We start from the raw sequence: 22830 nt of genomic DNA on the forward strand, positions 1-22830 counted from the left end.
TACCTGTTCTTAGGGTTAGTTAAAGGTCTACCAAGACAGCTGTGTGAATTTCTTTGTTTTAAAATGTTTACTAACAAAAACAAAAGGCTTTGAAATTTAAACTTTGTCTTCTTAGAATTTCTCCCTGTGTATTTTTTCTTTTTAAACATTTTTATTATTTATTTATTTATTTATTTCATTTTTCCGAAGCTGGAAACGGGGAGGCAGTCAGACAGACTCCCGCATGCGCCCGACCGGGATCCACCCGGCATGCCCACCAGGGGGCGATGCTCTATTGCGTCCAGAGCCATTCTAGCGCCTGAGGCAGAGGCCACAGAGCCATCCCCAGCGCCCTGGCCATCTTTGCTCCAATGGAGCCTCGCTGCGAGAGGGGAAGATAGAGACAGAGAGGAAGGAGAGGGGGAGGGGTGGAGAAGCAGATGGGTGCTTCTCCTGTGTGCCCTGGCCGGAAATTGAACCCGGGATTCCTGCACGCCAGGCCGACACTACCGCTGAGCCAACCAGCCAGGGCCTCCCTGTGTATTTTTTCTTAATTGTCCTGAGTGTGTACACAAGGTAATGACAGTTGCTGTGTCCAAAAATAAGCCTAGGTGCTATGGAAGGCAACAGAAAGTACTGAGCTAGGTGGTATGGTCAGGGATTTGAAGGAAACTTTTTTTTTTTTTAGTGAGAGGGACAGACAGGCAGGGAGGGAAAGAGATGAGAAGCATCAATTCCTTGTTGCTACACCTTAGTTCATTGATTGCTTTCTCATATGTGCCTTGACTAGGGGGCTCCAGCAGGGTGAGTGACCCCTAGCTCAAGCCAGGGACCATGGGGTCATGTCTATGATCCCATGCTCAAGCTGGCAACCTGGGTCCTCATGGTCCCAGGCCAACACTCTGTTCACTGCTCCACCGCCGGTTCAGGCTTGAAGGAAACTCTTGAATAAGTAGTTGGAGTCCCAGAAATAATAGTATTGTCTTTTGTCTTTCAGCCTTGAAGCAGAAAGGTTGAGAAAGGTTGTTTTTGGTGGCTGTTCCTTTTCTACTTCTGATGCTTCACAGTGTCTTTAGAATTCCAGAGCTTTGAGAAGGACCTTGACAGAGAGGAGGCTGAATCTTATAGGGTACCACCCACAGGCCAGTAGGTGCACTCACTACTCTGTTCTCCCTATTCCTAGGGTCTTGCTCTTGACTTCACATGGCTGCTTTGGTTTTTAAGGAGCGATAAGGTAAGGTGGAGAGTAGGATTCACTTTAGGTCATAGTTTTGTTCTATTTTTAACAGTTCCAGATCTGTGTTGATTATAGTTTTCTGTGCTTCATTATCTTGTCAGATTTTGCTTCTACTTCTTACTAGCACAGTTTAGCAGAGGGGTGAAATGCTGTTTTGACAACTCTTCGCCCAGGAGACACAAGCCACCAAAGCAGTTACTAACGTCAAAAACAGTGCTCATGCCTGACCATGCAGTGGCGCAGTGGATAGAGCGTCGGACTGGGATGCCGAGGACCCAGGTTCGAGACTCCGAGGTCGCCAGCTTGAGTGCCAGCTCATCTGGCTTGAGCAAAAAGCTCACCAGCTTGGACCCAAGGTCGCTGGCTCAAGCAAGGGCTTACTCGGTCTGCTAAAGACCTGCGGTCTAGGCACATATAAGAAAGCAATCAATGAACAATTAAGGTGTCACAACGAAAAACTGATGATTGATGCTTCTCATCTCTCCATTCCTGTCTATCTCTCTCTCTCTCTGTCCCTGTAAACAAACAAAAAGAAACGGTGCTCATGATGCTACCCCCCCCCCCTTTTTTAAGGGAGAGGGGAAGGAGGAGAGAGAGAATTGACTTGTTCCACTTATTTATGCTTTCATTGGTTGATTCTTGTATGTGCCCTGACCAGAGATTGCACCTGCAGTCTTGGTGTATCAGGATGATGCTCTAACCCAGCGGTTCTCAACCTGTGGGTTGTGACCCCTGTGGGGTCGAACGACCAAAACACAGGGGCCGCCTAAAGCCATCGGAAATTTGGTCGTTTGACCCCCGCCGGGGTCGCGACCCACAGTTTGAGAACCACTGCTCTAACCAACTGAGTTACTTGGCTTCACTACCTCCCTCCCTTTTAGGTGAGAAGAAAGGAGATAGTGAGGCAGACTCCTGCCTGTGCCCGACCAGGATGCACCCTGCAACTCCATCTGGGGGTTAATGCTTGAGTACTGAGCTATTTTTAGCACCTGAGGCTGAAGTGCTCAACAGAGCTATCCTCAGCGCCTGTGGCCACACTCAAATCAATTGAGCCACTGGCTACAGGAGGGGAAGAGAGAGAGGTGGGGAAGGGAGGGGCGGAGAAATAGATGGTCACTTCTTCTGTGTGCCCTGGCTGGGAATCAAACCCGTAATATCCATATACTGGGCCAGCGCTCTATCCACTGAACCACCAGCCAGGGCCTGCCCTCGCTATCTTTCTAAGAAAGGATGTTACCTGACTGCCATCGAATGAAGGAGAGAGTATAACTCAGAAGTTGAACAGCTTTGAGCCCTTCTTTTCTGAGATGGTTTGTAAGTATCTGCTTCATACTAGTGTACCTGTCGTTAGGAAAAACCAGAGCATACAAGCTAACATGTAAGGATCTACCACATGTTTTTCACAAGTAATTGCCATTCTCACTTACTCTGTTTCCGGCTCTGTGTCATTGTGTCTGGTATGGACAGACTTGAATTGTATCCCAGCCTTCAAGGAGCTCTCAGTCTGATGAGGGGTGCTCGACTCTGGAGTGTAAGATGTAGGTCAAGAAGGCCAGGCACACCCATGTTCAGATGAAGATAGAAATACATTCCAGGAGCGAGGCTGATGGCTGGAAGCTGACTGTCGTGGAGCTGGCATGAGAGCCCACAGATTTGAGGCTTGGGGTATGCTTGCCCAGAGGTGTGTGGGTAGTGCATTCTTTGTAGCCTGTGCTGAGTGTTCTCTTTAGTCATGTCCTCTTAGAATGACCTTTTGACAAGTGGCGCACCTCCCTGGAGCAGTGTGCTGTGGCTGAGTAACGGACTAGAGTTTAGATCTTGATTTCTGCCTTGAACTCGTTTGTGTCTACACCTTTAGCCTCAGAGTCCTAATACCTCCAAAGGGGATAATGAAACCTTCAAAGTGTTATGAGAATAATTGAGTATATATAAGTTATGGTAATAACTAAGTGTAAGATAGCTAGCATACTGCCAACCCATAGAAATATGTTGGTGTGGGTCCCACCCTCCTTGCTGAGTGTTTAATTGAAATAAAGAACTGTGTTTGGGGCCCTGGCCGGTTGGCTCAGTGGTAGAGCGTCAGCCTGGCGTGCAGGAGTCCCGGGTTCAATTCCCGGCCAGGGCACACAGGAGAAGTGCCCATCTGCTTCTCCACCCCTACCCCTCTCCTTCCTCTCTGTCTCTCTCTTCCCCTCCCGCAGCCAAGGCTCCACTGGAGCAAAGTTGGCCCGGGCACTGAGGATGGCTCTGTGGCTTCTGCTTCAGGTGCTAGAATGGCTCTGATTGCAGCAGAGCAACGCCCCAAGATGGTCAGAGTATCGCCCCCTGGTGGGCATGCTGGGTGGATCTCAGTCAGGCACATGTGGGAGTCTATCTGACTGCCTCCCCGTTTCCAGCTTCGGAAAAATACAAAAAAAAAATTGTGTTTGAGGCCTGACCAGGCGGTGGCGCAGTGGATAGAGCGTCGGACTGCGATGCGGAGGGCCCAGGTTCAAGACTCTGAGGTCACCAGCTTGAGCACAGGCTCATCTGGTTTGAGCAAAAGCTCACCAGCTTGGACCTAAGGTCGCTGGCTCAAGCAAAGGGTTACTCGGTCTGCTGAAGGCCCATGGTCAAGGCACATATGAAAAAGCAATCAATGAACAACTGAGGTGTCGCAACGAAAAACTGATGATTGATGCTTCTCATCTCTCTCCGTTCTTGTCTGTCCCTGTCTATTCCTCTCTCTGACTCTCTTTGTTTCTGTAAAAAAAAAAAAAAGAATTGTGTTTGGGGACTCTGAACTGAAGCCTTATGCGTATTAGATTTACTGTATTAAATTACATTAAAGTCGCCTGACCTGTGGTGGTGCAGTGGATAAAGTGTCAACCTGGAAATGCTGAGGTTGCTGGTTCAAAACCCTGGGCTTGCCTGGTCAAGGCACATATGGGAGTTGATGCTTCCGGCTCCCCCCTTCTCTCTCTCTCTCTCTCTCTCTCTCTCTCTCTCTCCCCTCTCTATAATGAATAAATAAAATCTTAAAAAAAAAAAAGAGGCCCTGGGCGGTTGGCTCAGCGGTAGAGCGTCGGCCTGGCGTGCGGGGGACCCGGGTTCGATTCCCGGCCAGGGCACATAGGAGAAGCGCCCATTTGCTTCTCCACCCCCCCCCCCTCCTTCCTCTCTGTCTCTCACTTCCCCTCCCGCAGCCAAGGCTCCATTGGAGCAAAGATGGCCCGGGCGCTGGGGATGGCTCCTTGGCCTCTGCCCAGGCCCTAGAGTGGCTCTGGTCACGGCAGAGCGATGCCCCGGAGGGGCAGAGCATTGCCCCCTGGTGGGCAGAGCCTCGCCCCTGGTGGGCGTGCCGGGTGGATCCCGGTCGGGCGCATGCGGGAGTCTGACTGTCTCTCCCCGTTTCCAGCTTCAGAAAAATACAAAAAAAAAAAAAAAAAAAAAAGAATTACATATTAAAAAAATTACATTGAAGTCATAATTTTTTTTTATTGATTTTTAAAGAGAAAGAAAGGAAGGAAGAGAGAGACAGAAAAGCATTCATTTGTTGTTCCACTTAGTTGTGCATTCACTGGTCGCTTCCCATATGTACCCTGACTGGGGATTGAACCTGCAATGTTGGTATTTTGGGATGACACTCTAACCGACTAAGCTAACCAGCCAGGGCCCAATGAACTAATGATTTAGTGTCATTGCCCCTGGTTGCTTTGTACAACCTTGGAAAGTGCATTTCTGTCTAAAGTAGTCACTTTACTACAGTCACACAAAAAACAAGGAGTAGCTCTTTCAAATTACTAATGTCCTCCCAATTGTGTAGCTGATATTTTGAGAGTGATCTGATACTTAGATTTAAGGCAGATTTGTGTTATTTTCCTGCAGACATCCAGCTCTATCTGCCAGGTTTTGTTTTGTTTGACCAGGAGGAGCCTAGAAACATTCCTTGCACAATGTAAACACTTAAAATGACTGGCTAGCTGTGAAGGGCTAGGGCAAATACTATATAAATTCATGCTGTTGTCATTATAAATCTTGGAAAGTGCTATTCCAGATCAAGCTAAGCCCTCCTAGGATCCTGCTCCAGAAATAGGAGCCCCTTGTGCTGTCCATTTCCAGTGGAGGTATTCCCCACCCTAACTGCTTTGTGTGGTTGAGATGTTTACAAAGGAGTGGTTTCTGGCTCTGGCTCTGACTCTGGCTCTGACTCTGACTCTGACTCTAGTCTGTCCTTGCCCTGTACAAGGCTGTGACTTGGGCGTCTCTGAACCTGGTTTTATCATCTATAACATGAAGCTGATATGCCTGATTTGCCTATCTTTTTTTTTTTTTTTTTATAAATAAATTTTTATTTTAATGGGGTGACATCAATAAATCAGGGTACATACATTCAAAGAAAACATTTCCAGGTTATCTTGTCATTTAGTTATGTTGCATACCCATCACCCAAAGAGAGATCGTCCTCTGCCACCCTCCATCCAGTTCTCTCTGTACCCCTCCCCCTCCCCTCCCCCTCTCCCTCCTTACCTCCCCCCACCCCCCATAGCCACCACACTCCTGTTCATGCCTCTCAGTCTCGCTTTTATGTCCCACTAATGTATGGAATCCTGCAGTTCCTGTTTTTTTCTGATTCGCTTATTTCACTCCGCACAATGCTACCAAGACTCCACCATTCCGCTATAAGTGATCCAATGTCACCATTTCTCCTAGCTGAATAATATACCATGGTGTATATGTGCTCCATCTTCTTCATCTAGTCCTCTATTTTTTTTACAGTGATTAAAAGCCTTTAAGCAAACTCTTGGCCAATACAGCAAGAATCCATAAATGAGTAGTGTCCTTAACATGTTCCCCAAGTCCAAGTTGGCCCCCTCACCATGCCAAATCCCTGAGAAATGCAACCCAACCACAGTTTGCCTATCTTGGTGTGTCGTGAACTTCCAGTCAGATCCTATGTGCTGTTCATTGTAAATATTGCAGGCTGTTGTCACAACCAACTGCTTCTCACCCTTCTCTTTCTCAGTGTTTGTTTGTTTTTTGTGACAGAGAGAGGGATAGATAGGGACAGACAGACAGGAAGGGAGAGATGAGAAAGAAGTATCAATTCTTTGTTGCGGCACTTTAGTTGTTCATTGATTGATTTCTCATATGTGCTTTGACTGGGAGGCTACAGCAGACTGAGTGACCCCTTGCTCGAGCCAGATGAATCCGCGCTCAAGCTAGCGACCTTGGTTTCGAACCTAGGTTCTCCGCGTCCCAATCTGACGCTCTATCCACTACACCACTGCCTGGTCAGGCAGTGTTTGTTTATTTTTATAGTTAAACATTTGTTTTCTATTGATTTTAAAAAAGAGAGGTCAAGGGAAAAGAAAAAAGGGAAGGGGAGAGAAAGAGAAGCATTAACTCACTGCTCTACTTAGTTCTATTTAGTTGTGCACTCATTGGTTTTTCAGAGAGAGAGACAGGAAGGGAGAGAAATGAGAAACATCAACTCATAGTTGAGTCACTGTAGTTGTTCATTGATTGCTTCTTATACATGCCTTGACAGGGAGGGAGGAGCTCCAGTTGAGCCATTGGCTCTGACTCAAGCCAGCAACCTTGGGATTTCGAACCTGTTCTTCAGCATCTCAGGTCAATGTTCTATCCATTGCCCCACCACCTGGTCAGGCTTTCTCTCAGTGTCTTTTTTTTTTTTTTTTTTTTTAAAAACAGGGACAGAGAGAGTCAGAGAGAGGGATAGACAGGGACAGACAGGAAGGGAGAGAGATGAGAAGCATCAATCATCAGTTTTTCATTGCAACACCTTAGTTGTTTGTTGATTGCTTTCTCATATGTGCCTTGACTGTGGGCCTTCAGCAGACTGAGTAACCCCTTGCTGGAGCCAGTGCCCTAGGGCTCAAGCTGGTGAGCTTTTTGCTCAAACCAGATGAGTCCGCACTCAAGCTGGTGACCTTGGGGTCTTGAACCTGGGTCTTCCGCATCCCAGTCCAACGCTCTATCCACTGCGCCACTGCCTGGTCAGGCCCATAAACATATTGATTTCTAATTTAAGACCCCATGAATTCTGGTCATAGGCTGTTGATACTACAGTGTGTCCGTAAAGTCATGGTGCACTCTTGACCAGTCACAGGAAAGCAACAAAAGACAATAGAAATGTGAAATCTGCACCTGACCTGTGGTGGCGCAGTGGATCAAGCGTCAACCTGGAATGCTGATGTCCCTGGTTCTAAACCCTGGGCTTGCCCAGTCAAGGCACATATCGGAGTTGATGCTTCCTGCTACTCTTACCCCCTTTTCCCTCCCTCCCTCCCTCCCTCTCCTTTAAGATGAATAAATAAATAAAAATAATTAGCCTGATGAGGCGGTGGCGCAGTGGATAGAGTGTCGGACTGGGATGCGGAAGACCCGGGTTCGAGACCCCCAGCTCACCAACTTGGACCCAAGATCGCTGGCTCGAGCAAGAGGTTACTCGGTGTGCTGAAGGCCCGCGGTCAAGGCACATATGAGAAAGCAATCAGTGAACAACTAAGATGTTGCACAAAAAACTGATGATTGATGCTTCTCATTTCTCTTCATTCCTGTCTGTCTGTTCCTGTTTATCCCTCTCTCTGACTCTCTCTCTCTGTCCCTGTAAAAAGAAAATAAATAAATAAAATAAAACCTTTAAAAAAATTAAAAATAATTAAAAAAAAAAGTATAGTGATACAATTATGAAAGGGAGTGAAACTACCATTAATTGAGGACCTACTGAGGTGGTAAGTGCTATATAACATTTCTTGTAATTCTCATTAGGGCCTTGTGCAGTAGGTTTCTTACTTTATTTTTAGACATTGAGCTGTTCCTGTATGTGCCCTGACCAGGGATCAAACCAGCAACTTCTGCGCTTCAGGATGACGCTCCAACCAACTGAACTATCTGGCTGGGCTTAGTTCTTTATTTTTTTAACTGATTTTTAGAGAAACAGAGAGAGGGAATGAGAAGGGAAACATTCATTTGTTGTTTCACTTAGTTGTGCATTCATTGGTTGCTTCCCATATATACACTGACCAGGGATCAAATCCACAACCTTGTCATTTTGGAATGATGCTCTAACTGACCTAACCATCCAGGGCCTTTTTTTTTTTTTTTTTTTTTTTTATTGATTGATTTTTAGAGAGAGGGGATAGAGAGAGAGAGAGAGAGAGAGAGAGGAGGAGGAGCAGGAAGCATCAACTCCCATATGTGCCTTGACCAGGCAAGCCCAAGGTTTCGAACCGGCAATCTCAGTGTTCCAGGTCAACGCTTTATCCCACTGCGCCACCACAGGTCAGACCAGGGCTTTTTTTTTTTATTTTAAGATTTTACCTACTGGCCCTGGCCGATGGTTCAGTAATAGAGCATTGGCCCGTTGTGCGGAAGCCCCAGGTTCGATTCCCAGTCAGGACACACAAGAAAACCATCTGCTTCTTCTTTCTCTCTCCCCCTTGCCTCCCTCTTCTCCACCCGCAGCCAATGGCTTGATTGGTTTGAGCATGGCCTCAGGGTGATGAGGATAGCTCTGTTGGAGTGTATCACCTCAGGTGCTAAAAATAGCTCAGTACTCGAGCCTTGGCCCCAGACTAGGGTTGCCAGGTGGATCCTGGTTGGGGCACATGCGGGAGTCTGCCTTACTATCTCTCCTCCAGTCACCTTTAAAAAAATGATTTTAGCCTGACCGGTAGTGGCGCAGTGGATAAAGCGTCGACCTGGAAATGCTGAGGTCGCCGGTTTGAAACCCTGGGCTTGCCTGGTCAAGGCACATATGGGAGTTGATGCTTCCAGCTCCTCCCCCCCTTCTCTCTCTCTGTCTCTCCCTCTCCTCTCTAAAAAAATGAAAAAAAAAAAAAAAGATTTTAGCCTGACCTGTGGTGGCACAGTGGATAAAGTGTCAACCTGGAACGCTGAGGTCGCTGGTTCGGAACCCTGGACTTGCCTGGTCAATGCACATATGAGAGTTGATGCTTCCTTCCCCTCCCCCCCAGACACACACTCACTTTCCTCTCTAAAATGAATAAATACAAAATAAATAATTTTACTTGTTGATTTTAGAAGTGAGAGAAAGCATGGAGGGGCAGGAGGAGCAGGAAGCATCAACTCGTAGTAGTTGCTTCTTGTGCTTTGACTGGTCAAGCCCTGGGGTTATGAACTGGTATCATCAGCATTCTGGGTCAATGCTTTACCCACTGTGCCACCACAGGTCAGGCTTTTCACTTTCATTTATTTTAGCAGTGTGGAGGGCGGGACAGACAGGAAGGGAGATGAGAAACATCAACTCATAGTTGTGGTACCTTAGTTGTTCATTGATTGCTTTCTCACATATGCCTTTGGGGGAGGGGCTATAGTTGAGCCAGCGACTTTGAGGTCATGTCTGGGATCCCATGCTCAAGCCAGCGATCTCGGGGGGTTTTAACCTGGGTCCTCAGTGTCCCAGGATAGTGTTCCATCCACCACGCCACCGCTTGATCAGGCTATTTGCTTGCATGTTTGTTCGTAAGACTGTAGTAGACACTTAGAACTTCAGGTTAGTTGGAGGGTGGGGCCAAGAGGGTTGAGCCCAGGCCTGTCTAGAGGCCTCTGCTCTTTCTGGTCCTCTGATGATTTGACAGCTGTTGAAGCAACCACCGGCCAAATCAAAATATTGTTTTTATATAGAATATATATCAAGCTATTGCTGTATGTGTTCTGACCAGGGATCGAACCAGCAACCTCTGTGCTTCAGGACAATACTCCAACCAAGCTATCCAGCCAGGGCTCAGCATTCACTTCTTAAAAAAAAAAAAAAAAAAACTAACATTGCTTCCATGTGCCTGGCTAAGTGAGAGGTGTTAGCTCTTTTTATTTTTAAAATTATTTTCATTTATTTATTTATTCATTTTAGCAAAGAGAGAGAGAGAGAAGGGGGGTGGAGCACGAAGCATCAACTTGCATATGTGCTTTGACCAGGAAAGCCCAGGGTTTCAAACCAGCGACCTTAGCGCTCCAGGTTGGTGCTTTATCCACTGCGCCACCACAGGTCAGGACAAGGTGTTAGCTCTTTTAGCTTTTTTCTAACCCCATGGAAATGACACTAAATTAATCAGGGCCTCAGTATCTTAAGTAAGAGTGCACCTCGTCGTCACCTGAGGAGCCCCAGGCACAGGTGCTCCCCTGAATTCAGAAAGTTCTGATTCTGCAGGTGTAGGGTGGGGCCTGGGCATGAGTCAGTCTTTCTCATCTCCCCTCCCTCTACCCTCTCTGCCCCTGTCCCCACCCCCACCTCTTGTGGGTGATGAACAGCTTTCCCAACAGCTTGGTAGCCTACCCTGGTGGAGTCCCCAAAGTTACTTTTTTTTTTCTCTGAAGTTGGAAAGGGGAGGCAGTCAGACAGACTCTCGCATGCGCCCCACCGGGATCCACCCGGCATGCCCACCGGGGGGCGATGCTCTGCTCATCTGGGGCGTTGCTCTGTTGCAACCAGAGCCATTCTAGTGCCTGAGGCAGAGGCCATAGAGCCATCCTCAGCGCCCGGGCCAACTTTGCTCCAATGGAGCCCTGACTGCGGGAGGGGAAGATAGAGACAGAGAGGAAGGAGAGGGGGAGGGATGGAGAGGCAGATGGGTGCTTCTCTTGTGTCCCGAATCGAACCTGGGACTCCTGCACGCCAGGCCGATGCTCTACCATTGAGCCAACCGGCCAGGGCTGAGTCCCCAAAATTAATAATCGCTCTAGCCAAACTCAGTTCCCAGCTGCTTCCCTAACATACCCCCTCATGATTTCTTCTATGTCTTTGAGTACATTTTCCACACATGGATGCCTGTTCTCTTCTCTCCAGAAGTTCAACTTTCCCTATCCTTCAAGGCCGGCCTCAGAGCCTCTCTTCCATGAAGCTGTTACCCTCTGCTGTTGCCTGCTGGGCCTCCCACGCTCTGATCTGCAGGCTCCTAGAGCAGCGCTTCTCCTCTTTCCCAGCCCAGCCTCAACAGCCAAGAAGATGGCATTCACCATTACTTCCTGTAGTTTTTTAAGGGGGCAACACACCTTTTCCACTTTGCAAACAAAAATGACTGGATGATATGGAACGTGCTTTTGAAAACTACAAGCACCCCCTACTTTGAAACTTGCTGGTGTAGAGCATTGATTTGACATCTGAAGCAGCCCTGACTTGCACAGCTGATTTTTCCTCTCTGTCTGGATATCTTAAAGAGGACCATGGCCACAAGCTAGTTAAGATTCCCTGCCTCCTGAGGGGTTCTCAGTCAGGCCACATGTGAGTAATACTCTGGGAGATTTTAAACAGTCAGCTTTCCAGGCCCATCATAGACCTCCAAAGGAAAAAAAAGACTTTATTAAATACATTGCCCAAACTCTGATGCACGTATGTGAGTTGTATGATAGGAGTGCTATTGTGTAGACTGGTTGAGCCGAGCCTTCTGTGCAGGACTTGGAGTAGTGCTCTCCTGCTGGGGCCAGGGATCTCCTTATTAGTGTCTGCAGAGCTGTTAGCCAGTGGTCTGTTTCTGCTGCATGCCACACTTTGGCTTGTAGTGGGATCAAACTCTCTGAGTTGCGGGGGGTGAGGGGGATTAGCTTTGCCCCCTTTTAAGAGCTGAGAAGCAAATCCAGGCTCTCATATCCTGCAGTAGACTGAGATCCACGTCTGGGCTCAGACGTGGACCTCATTATGAGAAGCACTGCTCTTTCTCCCTTATCACTTACCCTGGCTGGCAAGCCTGCTTCCCCCATGGGAGAAAGAATGTGTGAGTTGGCTGGTTCTGCTTTTCTTTGAGCTCTCATCTCTTGGTTTGTCAGCATTGTGCCATCAGCCCAGAGAAGCTGACTGAGGACTGCTTCTTGCTCTGAGCAGAACTGAAACAAACCTTTGTGGGGCATGCATATTTTGTAAGTTTCTGTCATTGTTGGCCTTGTTCTTCCTAACTTTGTTCTAGAGTGGGACCTCCCTCGCACTTTTTTGTTGTTATTGTCGGGTCCTTTCATGTATTATTTGAAATTGTAAATTTGAACTCTTGAATTTACATTGGTTTCCTTACATTCTCAGTGACGGATGCAATTTTGCTTAAGGGTTTATCATTCGCTTAAGTCATCTTGCCTTTTTGAGTTTTATTCCTTCAGATAAACCTGTCTTTCCTCTGAATGACTTGAATCCATCTTCTCTAAGTTGTTCTCCTTGGTGGAGATGTGATTAGCATTTTGGTTTGAACAGTTCTTGTTTGCAGGATCATCTTGTGCAATGCAGGACTTTTAGCATGTTGGCCTATGGTGGTGCCAATAGTTCTCAACAGCTGGGCTCTTGAGAAGATTGAGAAATCAGGGTGGGGTGGTATCACAATACTTGGCAGCTAGTGGGGTGGGGCTGGGGATGCTCACGTGCAGAGTCCTGCTGGATGCTGGCACCACCCTGTTGGGAAACATTCCTAGGGTGCTGGCTTTCCAGTGTTCCCTGGGTATTATGGACTCGTTTGTTTGTCTTGTTTGCGTCTCTTCTGCCTTATATTCAATTATTTAGAATTATGCAAAGGAATTTGCCTCTTCAGTCTTTGGTGAGCTTGACATAAGGTAAGTTGAGAGTTTGTCTGGTAGCTGCACTTTGGATTCCCTGTGCCTCCCAGCCCTGCCACCATTAGTGCTGCCAGGATGTGTGTGCCTCCTCCTCCCACTTCATGGCTTTTGTCTCTCTCTGTTCATGTGTCTTTTGCTATCAAAACATCAATAGGGCCTGACCTGTGGTGGCGCAGTGGATAAAGCGTTGACCTGGAAAAGCTGAGGTCGCCAGTTCAAAACCCTGGGCTTTGCCTGGTCAAGGCACATATGGGAGTTGATGCTTCCAGCTCCTCCCCACCTTCTCTCTCTGTCTCTCTCTCCTCTCTCTCCCTCTCTGTTTCTCTCTCTCCCTTTCTCTCTCCTCTCTAAAATGAATAAATAAAAAAAAATTTTTTTTTAAAAAACATCAATAGGTGCCCTCCTTCAGCCCTATATATGGTACGCATTTGTTCCTCCCCTTTCCTTGAGCAAGATTCAGTTTTTTTCTTTTCTTTTTTTAAGTGAAAGGAGGGGAGATAGTGAGACAGACTTTGGCATGTCCCCCATCCAGGATCTACCCTGCAGCCCCTATCTAGAGCTGATGCTGGAACCAATGGAGCTATTTTTAGTGCCTGAGGCTGGTTCCCCCTCAGATGAACCGAGCTATTCTCAGTACCCGGAGATGATCCTGGAACCAGTAGAGCCACTGGCTGTGGAAGGGAAGAGGGAGGGGAGAGGGGAGAGGGAAAGTAGGAGAAGCATAGGGTTGCTTCTCCTGTGTGCCCTGACCTGGGAATTGAACCCAGGGTGTCCATACTTGGGGCCAATGCTCTATCTACTGAGCAAACCAGCCAGGGCTCAGTTTTTCTTTAAAAACATTTTTTTAGCCTGACCAGGCGGTGGCACAGTGGAGAGAGCGTCAGACTGGGATGCGGAGGACCCAGGTTCGAGACCCTGAGGTCGCCAGCTTGAGCACGGGTTCATCTGGTTTGAGCAAAAACTCACCAGCTTGGACCCAAGGTCGCTGGCTTGAGCAAGGGGTTACTCGGTCTGCTGAAGGCCTGCTGTCAAGGCACATATGAGAAAGCAATCAAGTCACAATGAAAAACTGATGATAGATGCTTATCATTTTTCTCCGTTCCTGTCTGTCCCTAGCTATCCATCTCTCTGACTCTCTCTCTGTCCCTGTAAAAAAAATTAAATAAATAAAAAAATAAAGAAATTTATTGATTTTTAGAGAGAGGGAGGGAGGGAGATTGGGGGAGAGAGAAACATCGATTTGTTCTACTTATTTATGTTTTTATTGTTTAATTTTTATTTTTTTAAGACTTTTTTATTCATTTTAGAGAGGAGGAGGGGAAAGAGAGAGAGAAAAGGGAAAGAGGAGGAGGAAGCATCACCTCCCATATGTGCCTTGACCAGGCACGATAAGGGTTTCAAACTGGAGACCTCAGTGTTCCAGGTCGACGCTTGATCCACTGCGCCCCCACAAGTCAGGCTGAGATTTTTTTTTTCTGTATGCATACTTTTAAAAAATGACTAGAAATTCGTGGCAGGCGAAGAAGGCCAAAGGCATTCCATTCATATGCAAAGGTACAAACATGTGAAAGCATGTGGTGCATGACTGAGGTCAAGTATATTAGATGTAGAAGAGACAATGCTCAGAGACCAGGTAGAAGAGTAGGTTGGGTCAGGCTTTAAACATTGGTTGATTCTTGTGTGTGCCATGACTGGGGATTGAACCTACAACCGTGGCATATTAGGGCAACGTTCTAACCAACTGAGCTACCTGGCTGAGGTAAGATGAAGTTTTCCAATGCCATATTACTGTTGAATCCCATCTTGCCATGTTTTTGTAATTCTTTGGAAATTTTCCTTCTTGTGTTTATCACCCATACTTCATGTTGTTAGAGTATGGATTTCTGAAGTCATAAAAAATAATAGTTTTATATTATTTTAAAATGTATTCTCGCCTGACCAGGCGGTGGCGCAGTGGATAGAGCGTCAGATTGGGATGTGGAGGACCCAGGTTCGAGACCCCGAGGTTGCCAGCCTGAGCGCAGGCTCATCTGGTTTGAGCAAAAAGCTCACCAGCTTGGACCCAAGGTCGCTGGCTCGAGCAAGGGGTTACTCGGTCTACTGTAGCCTCCCGGTCAAGGCACATATGAGAAAGCAATCAATGAACAAGTAAAGTGCCACAATGAAAAACTGATAATTGATGCTTCTCATCTCTCTCCGTTCCTGTCTGTCTGTCCCTATCTATCCCTCTCTCTGATTCTCTGTCTCTGTTAAAAAAAAAAAAAAAGTATTCTCTCCCATGAATATATTCTCCTGTGTTGTTTCTTTTTTTTCTGATTGTCTAATTTCAAAGTTCTATCTGGAATTTTTCCTCCTCTCTGCATTTTTGATAGCTTGGTAGGTTTCATCCCTCAAGGGACATGGTATCTTATGTCTCTAGCCAGGGATCTTAACTCTAGTATCATAATTTTTATTATTGATGGATTTTTAGAGAGAGAAAGAGAGAGAGACATGTTGATTTGTTGTTCCACTTATTTATTCATTGGTTGATTCTTGAATGTGCCCTGCCCGGGAATTGAACCTACAATCTTGGCATATTGGCTCTAACCAACTGAGCTACCCAGCCAGGCAGGGCCTTAGCTCTAGTATCTTGAGCTAAGGAACAGAAAATCAAAATATATAGAGATCCCTTTACATCCTAGAGCCCTTTTTCCTTCCCCATGTCCCAGCTTCCCATCTGTTCACTAACCTGATTATTAAGCAGGTGTTTGACAGAGCACAGCTACAGCCATTAGCTTCTTTTTCTTTTAAAATAAATTATTTATTAATTTTTAGAGAGAGAGAGAAACGTAGATTTGTTGTTTCATTTATTTATGCATTCATTGGTTGAGTCTTGTATGTGCCCTGACCCGCAGCCTTGTTGAATCGGGACAACTCTCTTAACTATCTTAGCTGCTGGGCCAGGGCTTGACCATAAGCTTCTGAGGCTTTCTGATCCCTGTCCTCTAACCTCCCCTCACAAAGCTTACATTCTGTTTGGAGAGGAGTGGGCCAAGGTGTGGGTGTGAGGCCTTTTCCTTCTCCTAAATTTGCCCAGACTGCATAATCCCCAGGTGAGCATTTCTGATCAGTCCCAGATATTAGCAGGAGGACCAAGATGGCAGCAGGTTAAATGGTCTCTCAGGTTCCATGCTTTCTCTACTGCAGGGATCACAGCCATTGCCTATAGCATTTTTCCTCACTGAAATGTTAGACATGGAACTCAATCTCTCAGTGGCAGCAGTTCTTTAATCTCACTGTAGCTTGTTAAAAATCCCCATTTTAAACTCCACCCCATACTTGCTGAACCAGAATTTCCTAGGCTAGGGCCCAGACCAAGACTATTGTGGTGGGCAGCAAGGGTTGACAAGCAGCATAACCCTGTGAGAAGAAGCTAGGGCCTGTTGCCTGTCATGAAGTACCAGTGTGTCCCAACTTCCTCTTGCACATTATTTGATGTGTTGTCCTTGGCCCACTTCATGCCAGACATACTGCACATTCTCCAACCTAGAACCTGTAGCATTGGCTCAGTTCCCCTTCCTTGGATATTGTGTCCCCAGGGTAAACTGCCAGCTGTATTATTGGAATAAGGGGTGCAGATACCTTTCAGGCTTTATGTGGAAGCTGATTCAGAGCCTCCATGCCATTGTGAGCCAGAGCACTAAACAAGGAGGGACCTCCCAGTTCTGGAGGGGTTCACTGATTGGACCACCAAGGAGGAAGCCAGGCCAGTGAGGAAGCTGTCCTTCCAGCCTAGCAGAGGAGGCAGAGCTCAGGTGGGTGATGTTCCAAGGTTGTGTAAGAGAAGGCACTCAAAAGATGTGGAGGAGGATGTTGTGCCATGGATAAGAGGCCAGCTTGGGGAATTGGAGGACAGCGTGTCACTCCAGGTATCTGAGAATGGAAGACGTCGGGATGCTGGCAGGCACATGATGGGTGACTTGGGCTATAACACCTATCGGATGTTTACTTAAGTAGGTAAAGCAGTGGGAAATGTCAGTCTGGTGCACACTTGAAAAACAACTGATGGACAATTTTAGACTAAGTACATCTCAGGCAGAACCTTGAAGTAGTCAGGGTAATCGTGCTTTCTGGGTGAATTGGTATTTTCTGTTTTGAGTGTATAATAATAATTCCTCCTATTTGCAAGGGGTTCTGTTGCTTCCAATGTGGTTTCCCCTTCGTTGTCTACAGCTTTGGGCCTTGCTATCCCTGTTTTGCAGCTGAAGAAACTAAAGCTCAATGAAGGTTTTCTGTCCCCCTCCCATTCCAGACTGAATAGTTATTCTCTTTGCTGTGTGCCCATGCTAAGATGGAGTGCTGAAATTGCACTTTTAGTGTTAGGTAGAAAACTGAGTGTTCTCCTGGCCCCACTTTATTCATCTGTATATTCTCACTCTCTGATACATAGTCAGTGCTTAATGAATCTCGGTTGGAAGAAGTCAGGTCTGTAGTACCTTTCTTGTGCCCCTGCTGCATAGTGACAACAGCTCAAAGAAGAGGCAGTGCTTTCGTAGGAGCACAGTTATTTACCTGGCTAAGTACCCTGGGTTCACCACCAATTTGGGGGCTTGTCTTGGTCTGGGGCATGGGTTGAGGGGACCACTGTGGCTCTGGGCCTCTTAACCAGATCAGGCATGGTCTAGTCCACACTCTGAAATTTTATCATCAGTGGTGTTGGCACTTGTTTTAATTTGAGGGCATCAGGAGGAATCTTAATATGTGGTGCTTTCCCCTATTTGACACCCCTTTATGCTTTGTCAATCAACAGGAGCTTGAAGAAATCCGCAAATGTGGAATGAAAAACTTCCGTAACATCCAGGTTGATGAAGCTAATTTATTGACTTGGCAAGGGCTTATTGTTCCTGTGAGTATTGAACACTTCACTTCTTATCAGATTATTCTCAAGTTGATGTGCGTACTGTTGGGCTTATCTCTTTATTCCCAAGGAGACTTTTAACATAGGCAACCAACAGATGCACAGAGGTGGGCTGTCACTCTAGGGTAATGAGGTAGGGACCATAGCCTTAGAGTCCTGTGTAGAATCCCAACTTTGTGCTGTTTTTGTAACATTTTGGGGGTCCCAAACTTTCTAGGTCTGTTATTATTGACCCCAGGAGGGAGTGGAGTGTATGTCTGTGCTCCTGTCTTCCCTGGCTTCTCTTGGCCTGCCTTCATTTGTCTAGATAGGACTGCCTTCTCTGACCTCTCTTGGGAGATGGCGGGTGTTCCCATCTAGATCTGCAGTTTTCTTTCCTGCCTGGGCTTACATCTGTGTCTCTTACCCTCTGGACACCCCTGTTCCAGGCTTTATTCCTGGTACCCTCTACTATGTGCTTCCCGTTTGTCTCAAATCCCTTTGCTTCATGGCCCACCTGCTCCCTTCACCCACTATCCTTGCTGGAGTTTATGCCTCCGTTGTCTGCCCCACATGGCTCTCGCTCCCTGTTTCACTGACTTTTGCCTTCAGGCAGGCTCCAGGTTCCCCTAAGAGCAGCTTTCCTACGATTTTAGTGCTTCTTGATTTAGTGTCTGCTCTTTCTCCAACCTTTCATTTCCTCACACCTCAAGAGACTTGTTCTATACTAACTCTATTTTGTGATCCCAATTTCTCCTGCTCTCTTTAAACTACTTTACACCATGCACACAAGCTCCCCTTAGTCTTCACAGCCCTGGCACTGTGCACCCCTCTTGCCCTCCCCAGCCTTTGGAGCCCACTTTTATGTGCCAGCTTTGTGTTCTATAACCAGTGTGCTATTTATTTGCTCGTTCTGTTGCTTCCTCTTAACTCTTAGATATGGATTTAGTTTAGTTTCTTACCTTTCTCTCATTCTGTTTTGTTTATTGGAATCCCTGCTTTATTTATTTATTTATTTTTGAATCCCTGCTTTTTCCAGCATCATTGGTTGCAAGGTTACTGTATGTGATGGAGCCTCCTCTTTGCTTTCATTCCTGCCTTCTCCCTCAAATCGTACCATCTGTCCACGAGGCATCCTAACTTGATATTGTCTGCCTTGTCTCTCTGTCTCACAGCTGGGACCTTATTCCGATGTGCTCTCTTTCCTCCCTGTTCTTCTGCATCCACCCATCTTCTTTTCTTCTCCACATTTTCCATATGAGCCTCAGGCCTTTTCCCTATGCCTGACCCTGCCCTATATCGTCTATAAAATCTTTCCTGATGGGTAGATTGGTTGCTTTACCAAGGCCATACATATAGATACTTTCTTCTTGATGCTGGTATAGGTTATGCCTTCCTTTTTTTTTGTATTTTTCTGAAGTAAGAAGCGGGGAGGTAGAGAGATAAACTCCAGCATGTGCCCAACTGGGATCCAACCGGCATGCCCACCAGGGGGTGATGCTCTGTCACAACCAGAGCCATTCTAGTGTCTAAGGCAGAGGCCATGGAGCCATCCTCAGCACCCAGGCCAACTTTGCTCCAATGGAGTCTTTGCTGTGACAGGGGAAGAGAGAGATAGAGAGAAAGGAGAGGGGGAGGGGTGGAGAAGCAGATGGGCGCTTTTCCTATGTGCCCTGGCTGGGAATCGAACTTGGGACATCCACATGCCAGGCCAACGCTCTAACGCTGGGCCAACCAGCCAGGAGTTTATTTTCATATTCATTTGAATGAGGAAAGATATACTTTGTAGTCTTAGTACACATTGAAAAAATTTTAACCTGAGAGTATCTATTTGGGTTTTGAAGATGGAGTCCTTTAGATTTCTGCAGTCTTGAGTTGGTGAGGCTCAGGGCACAGGTGTGGATAGTGGAGAAGCCCCTGACTGGGGAGTGTCAGGCACTGATCACAGCCCTTCCCTGCCAAAGAGGCTAAATGGAAGGATGACCCCTTCCCCTTTTTAAGACTTTATTTATTCATTTTAGAGAGGGGAGAGACAGACAGACAGATGGAGAGAAAAGGTGGGGAGGAGCAGGAAGCATCAACTGCCATATGTGCCTTGACCAGACAAGCCCAGGGTTTTGAACCATCGACCTTAGGTCAATGCTTTATCCACTGCGCCACCACAGGTCAGGCTCTTTTTTTTTTTTTTTTTTAAGGAAAGTAAGAGCGAGGAATAGAGACAGACAGGAACATTGATCTGTTCCTGTCTGTGCCCTGACCTGGGATAAAACTGGCAACCTCGGCCCTGGCCGGTTGGCTTAATGGTAGAGTGTTGGCCTGGCGTGCAGAAGTCCCGGGTTTGATTCCCAGCCAGGGCACACAGGAGAAGCGCCCATCTGCTTCTCCACCCCTCCCCCTCTCCTTCCTCTCTGTCTCTCTCTTCCCCTCCCGAAGCCGAGGCTCCATTGGAGCAAAGATGGCCCAGGTGCTGGGGATGGCTCCATGGCCTCTGCCCCAGGCGCTAGAGTGGCTCTGGTCGCAACAGAGCAACGCCCCGGAGGGGCAGAGCATCGCCCCCTGGTGGGCAGAGCGTTGCCCCCTGGTGGGCGTGCCGGGTGGATCCTGGTCGGGCACATGCGGGAGTCTGTCTGACTGTCTCTCCCCGTTTCCAGCTTCAGGGAAAACAAAACAAAACAAAAAAAACTGTCAACCTCTGCACTTTGGGAAGATGCTCTGACCAACTGAGCTATCTGGCCAGGGCAGGATGACCCTTTTCTAATTGAGATTTTATATCCTGCTAATATAAAAAGGTAGCCTGGATCATTTGAAAACTGATAAAGAATGAATGGGACAACATTAAGCAGTCAGACTTGGATGGTCTACACCAGGGGTAGTCAACCTTTTTATACCTACCACCTACTTTTGTATCTCTGTTAGTAGTAAAATTTTCTAACTGCCCACTGGTTCCATAGTAATGGTGATTTATAAAGTAGGGAAGTAACTTTACTTTATAAAATTTATAAAGCAGAGTTACAGCAAGTTAAAGCATATAATAATAATTACTTACCAAGTACTTTATGTCAGATTTTCACTAAGTTTGGCAGAATAAATCTATAAAACAACTTACTATAGTTAAATCTATCTTTTATTTATACTTCGGTTGCTCCGCTACCGCCCACCATAAAAGCTGGAACGCCCACTAGTGGGTGGTAGGGACCATGTTGACTACCACTGGTCTACACTGTGAGCTCAGTGGCCTGAAAGACTACATACAGGCTGGCTTCAAGAGATGGTTGTCAAACAGGTTCTGACCTGAGTGCATACCAAGGCCTCCCTCTGGTGTTATGTTGGTAGAGCCTGTGGAACACCTATTGTCTGTCTCATTAAGCCCAAGGTGGTGACTGGCTGGTAGAATCCCAGTGTGCTTGAGCCAAGGTTCTACGGAGACTCTAAGCCCAAACTTTACCTTCCATTTGGGAAAGTGTGCCCAGAGATAGTAGGCCATGACCAGGGCTGCCCTCACCCCTGCTCACACTGCCTTTTTTTTTTTTTTTTTTTAATATCTAAACAGAGACAGAGAGTCAGAGAGAGGGATAGACAGGGACAGACAGACAGGAACGGAGAGATAAGAAGCATCAATCATTAGTTTTTTGTTGTGCGTTGCAGCACCTTAATTGTTCATTGATTGCTTTCTCATATGTGCCTTGATCACGGGCCTTCAGCAGACTGAGTAACCTCTTGCTCGAGCCAGCGACCTTGGGCTCAAGCTGGTGAGCTTTGCTCAAACCAGATGAGCCCTCGCTCAAGCTGTAGACCTCGGGGTCTAGAACCTGGGTCTTCTGCATCCCAGTCCAATGCTGTATCCACTGCGCCACTGCCCGGTCAGGCTCACTCTGCCTCTTGCCATTCCTCTTTCATTTCTTCTTGTAATCACTGCCCAGGGCCCCTCAGTTGCTGTGAGAGGAATTTCAAGGAAGCAGTTGGGAACTCATCCCTCCAGGGTCCTTACTAGTACCTCACACCTGAGCCTCAGGTCTTTCTGCGCAGTAGGAGTAGGGGCTGGGTCAATATAGGAAATTCTACCTGCTACGGCAAAAGCAGGCCAGGCTGACAAAGGCATGACACCATAGCCTGACTGGGCAGTGGTGCAGTGGATAGAGCGTCGGACTGGGATGCGGAGGATCCAGGTTCGAGACCCCGAGGTTGCCAGCTTGAGCCGCAGGCTCATCTGGTTTGAGCAAAGCTCACCAGCTTGGACCAAAGGTCGCTGGCTCGAGCAAGGCGTTACTCAGTCTACTGCAGCCCCATGGTCAGGGCACATATGAGAAAGCAATCAATGAACAACTAAGGTGTCGCAATGAAAATCTAATGATTGATGCTTCTCATCTCTCTTCGTTCCTGTCTGTCCCTATCTATCCCTCTCTCTGACTCTCTGTCACTGTAAAAAAAAAAAAAAAAAAAGGCATGACACCCTAGACATCATTTAACCTTAATTACTTCTTTACTCTAAATGTAGCCACACTGTAGGTTGAATTTGGAGGGGACACAAACATAAAGTCTTTAACGGCCTCCTTAGTTAAATTTATTCCTAGGTATTTTATTCTCAGTGTTATTATAAATGGAATTGCTTTCTTAATTTTCTTTTTAGATTGTTCATTGTTAGTGTGTAGAAATGCAACTGATACTCGTTTGTTAATTTTGTGTCCTACAAAGTTTTCTTTCAGTTACAGTTTACATACAGTAGTGTATGTTTCAGTTGTACAACATTAACTATATTTTGTTATCTATTCTTTTTAAAATATATATATATATATATATTTGAGAGAGAGATTGAGACAGAGACAGGAAGGGAGAGAGATGGGAAACATAAACTCATAGTTGCTTCACTTTAGTTGTTCATTGATTTCTTATCATATGTGCCTTGAACAGGAGTCTCCAGCTGATCCAGTAAGTGACCCCTTGCTCAAGCCAGCAACCTTTGGGCTTAAGCCTGCAACATCAGGATTTTGACCTCAGTGTCCAGGTTGATGCTCTATCCACAGCACCACCACTAGAAGACATGTCCTGCAAATTGTTCATTTATTAAAAGGGTTTTTTTGTTGGCTCATTGTCGGCCCAGTGTGTAGATGTCCGGGGTTTGATTCCTAGTGAGGCATACAGGAGAAGCCACCATCTGCTTCTCCACCCCTCCTCCCTCCCTTTT

General features: G+C 46.7%; 1 protein-coding gene across 3 annotated transcripts in view; it reads left to right on the forward strand.

Annotated features, from left to right (window-relative positions):
* UBE2L3 (ubiquitin conjugating enzyme E2 L3) overlaps positions 1–22830 on the forward strand; it is a 57916-nt gene that overhangs the window by 13418 nt on the left and 21668 nt on the right. For all 3 annotated transcript variants that reach the window (XM_066259970.1, XM_066259972.1, XM_066259971.1), the window contains exon 2: positions 17562–17657. In XM_066259970.1, coding sequence (XP_066116067.1) covers positions 17562–17657 — 96 coding nt within the window. The remainder of the gene's footprint in view (positions 1–17561; positions 17658–22830) is intronic.

Source organism: Saccopteryx bilineata, chromosome 2 (assembly GCF_036850765.1).
Source record: "Saccopteryx bilineata isolate mSacBil1 chromosome 2, mSacBil1_pri_phased_curated, whole genome shotgun sequence".
Classification (NCBI taxonomy): Eukaryota; Metazoa; Chordata; class Mammalia; order Chiroptera; family Emballonuridae; genus Saccopteryx; species Saccopteryx bilineata.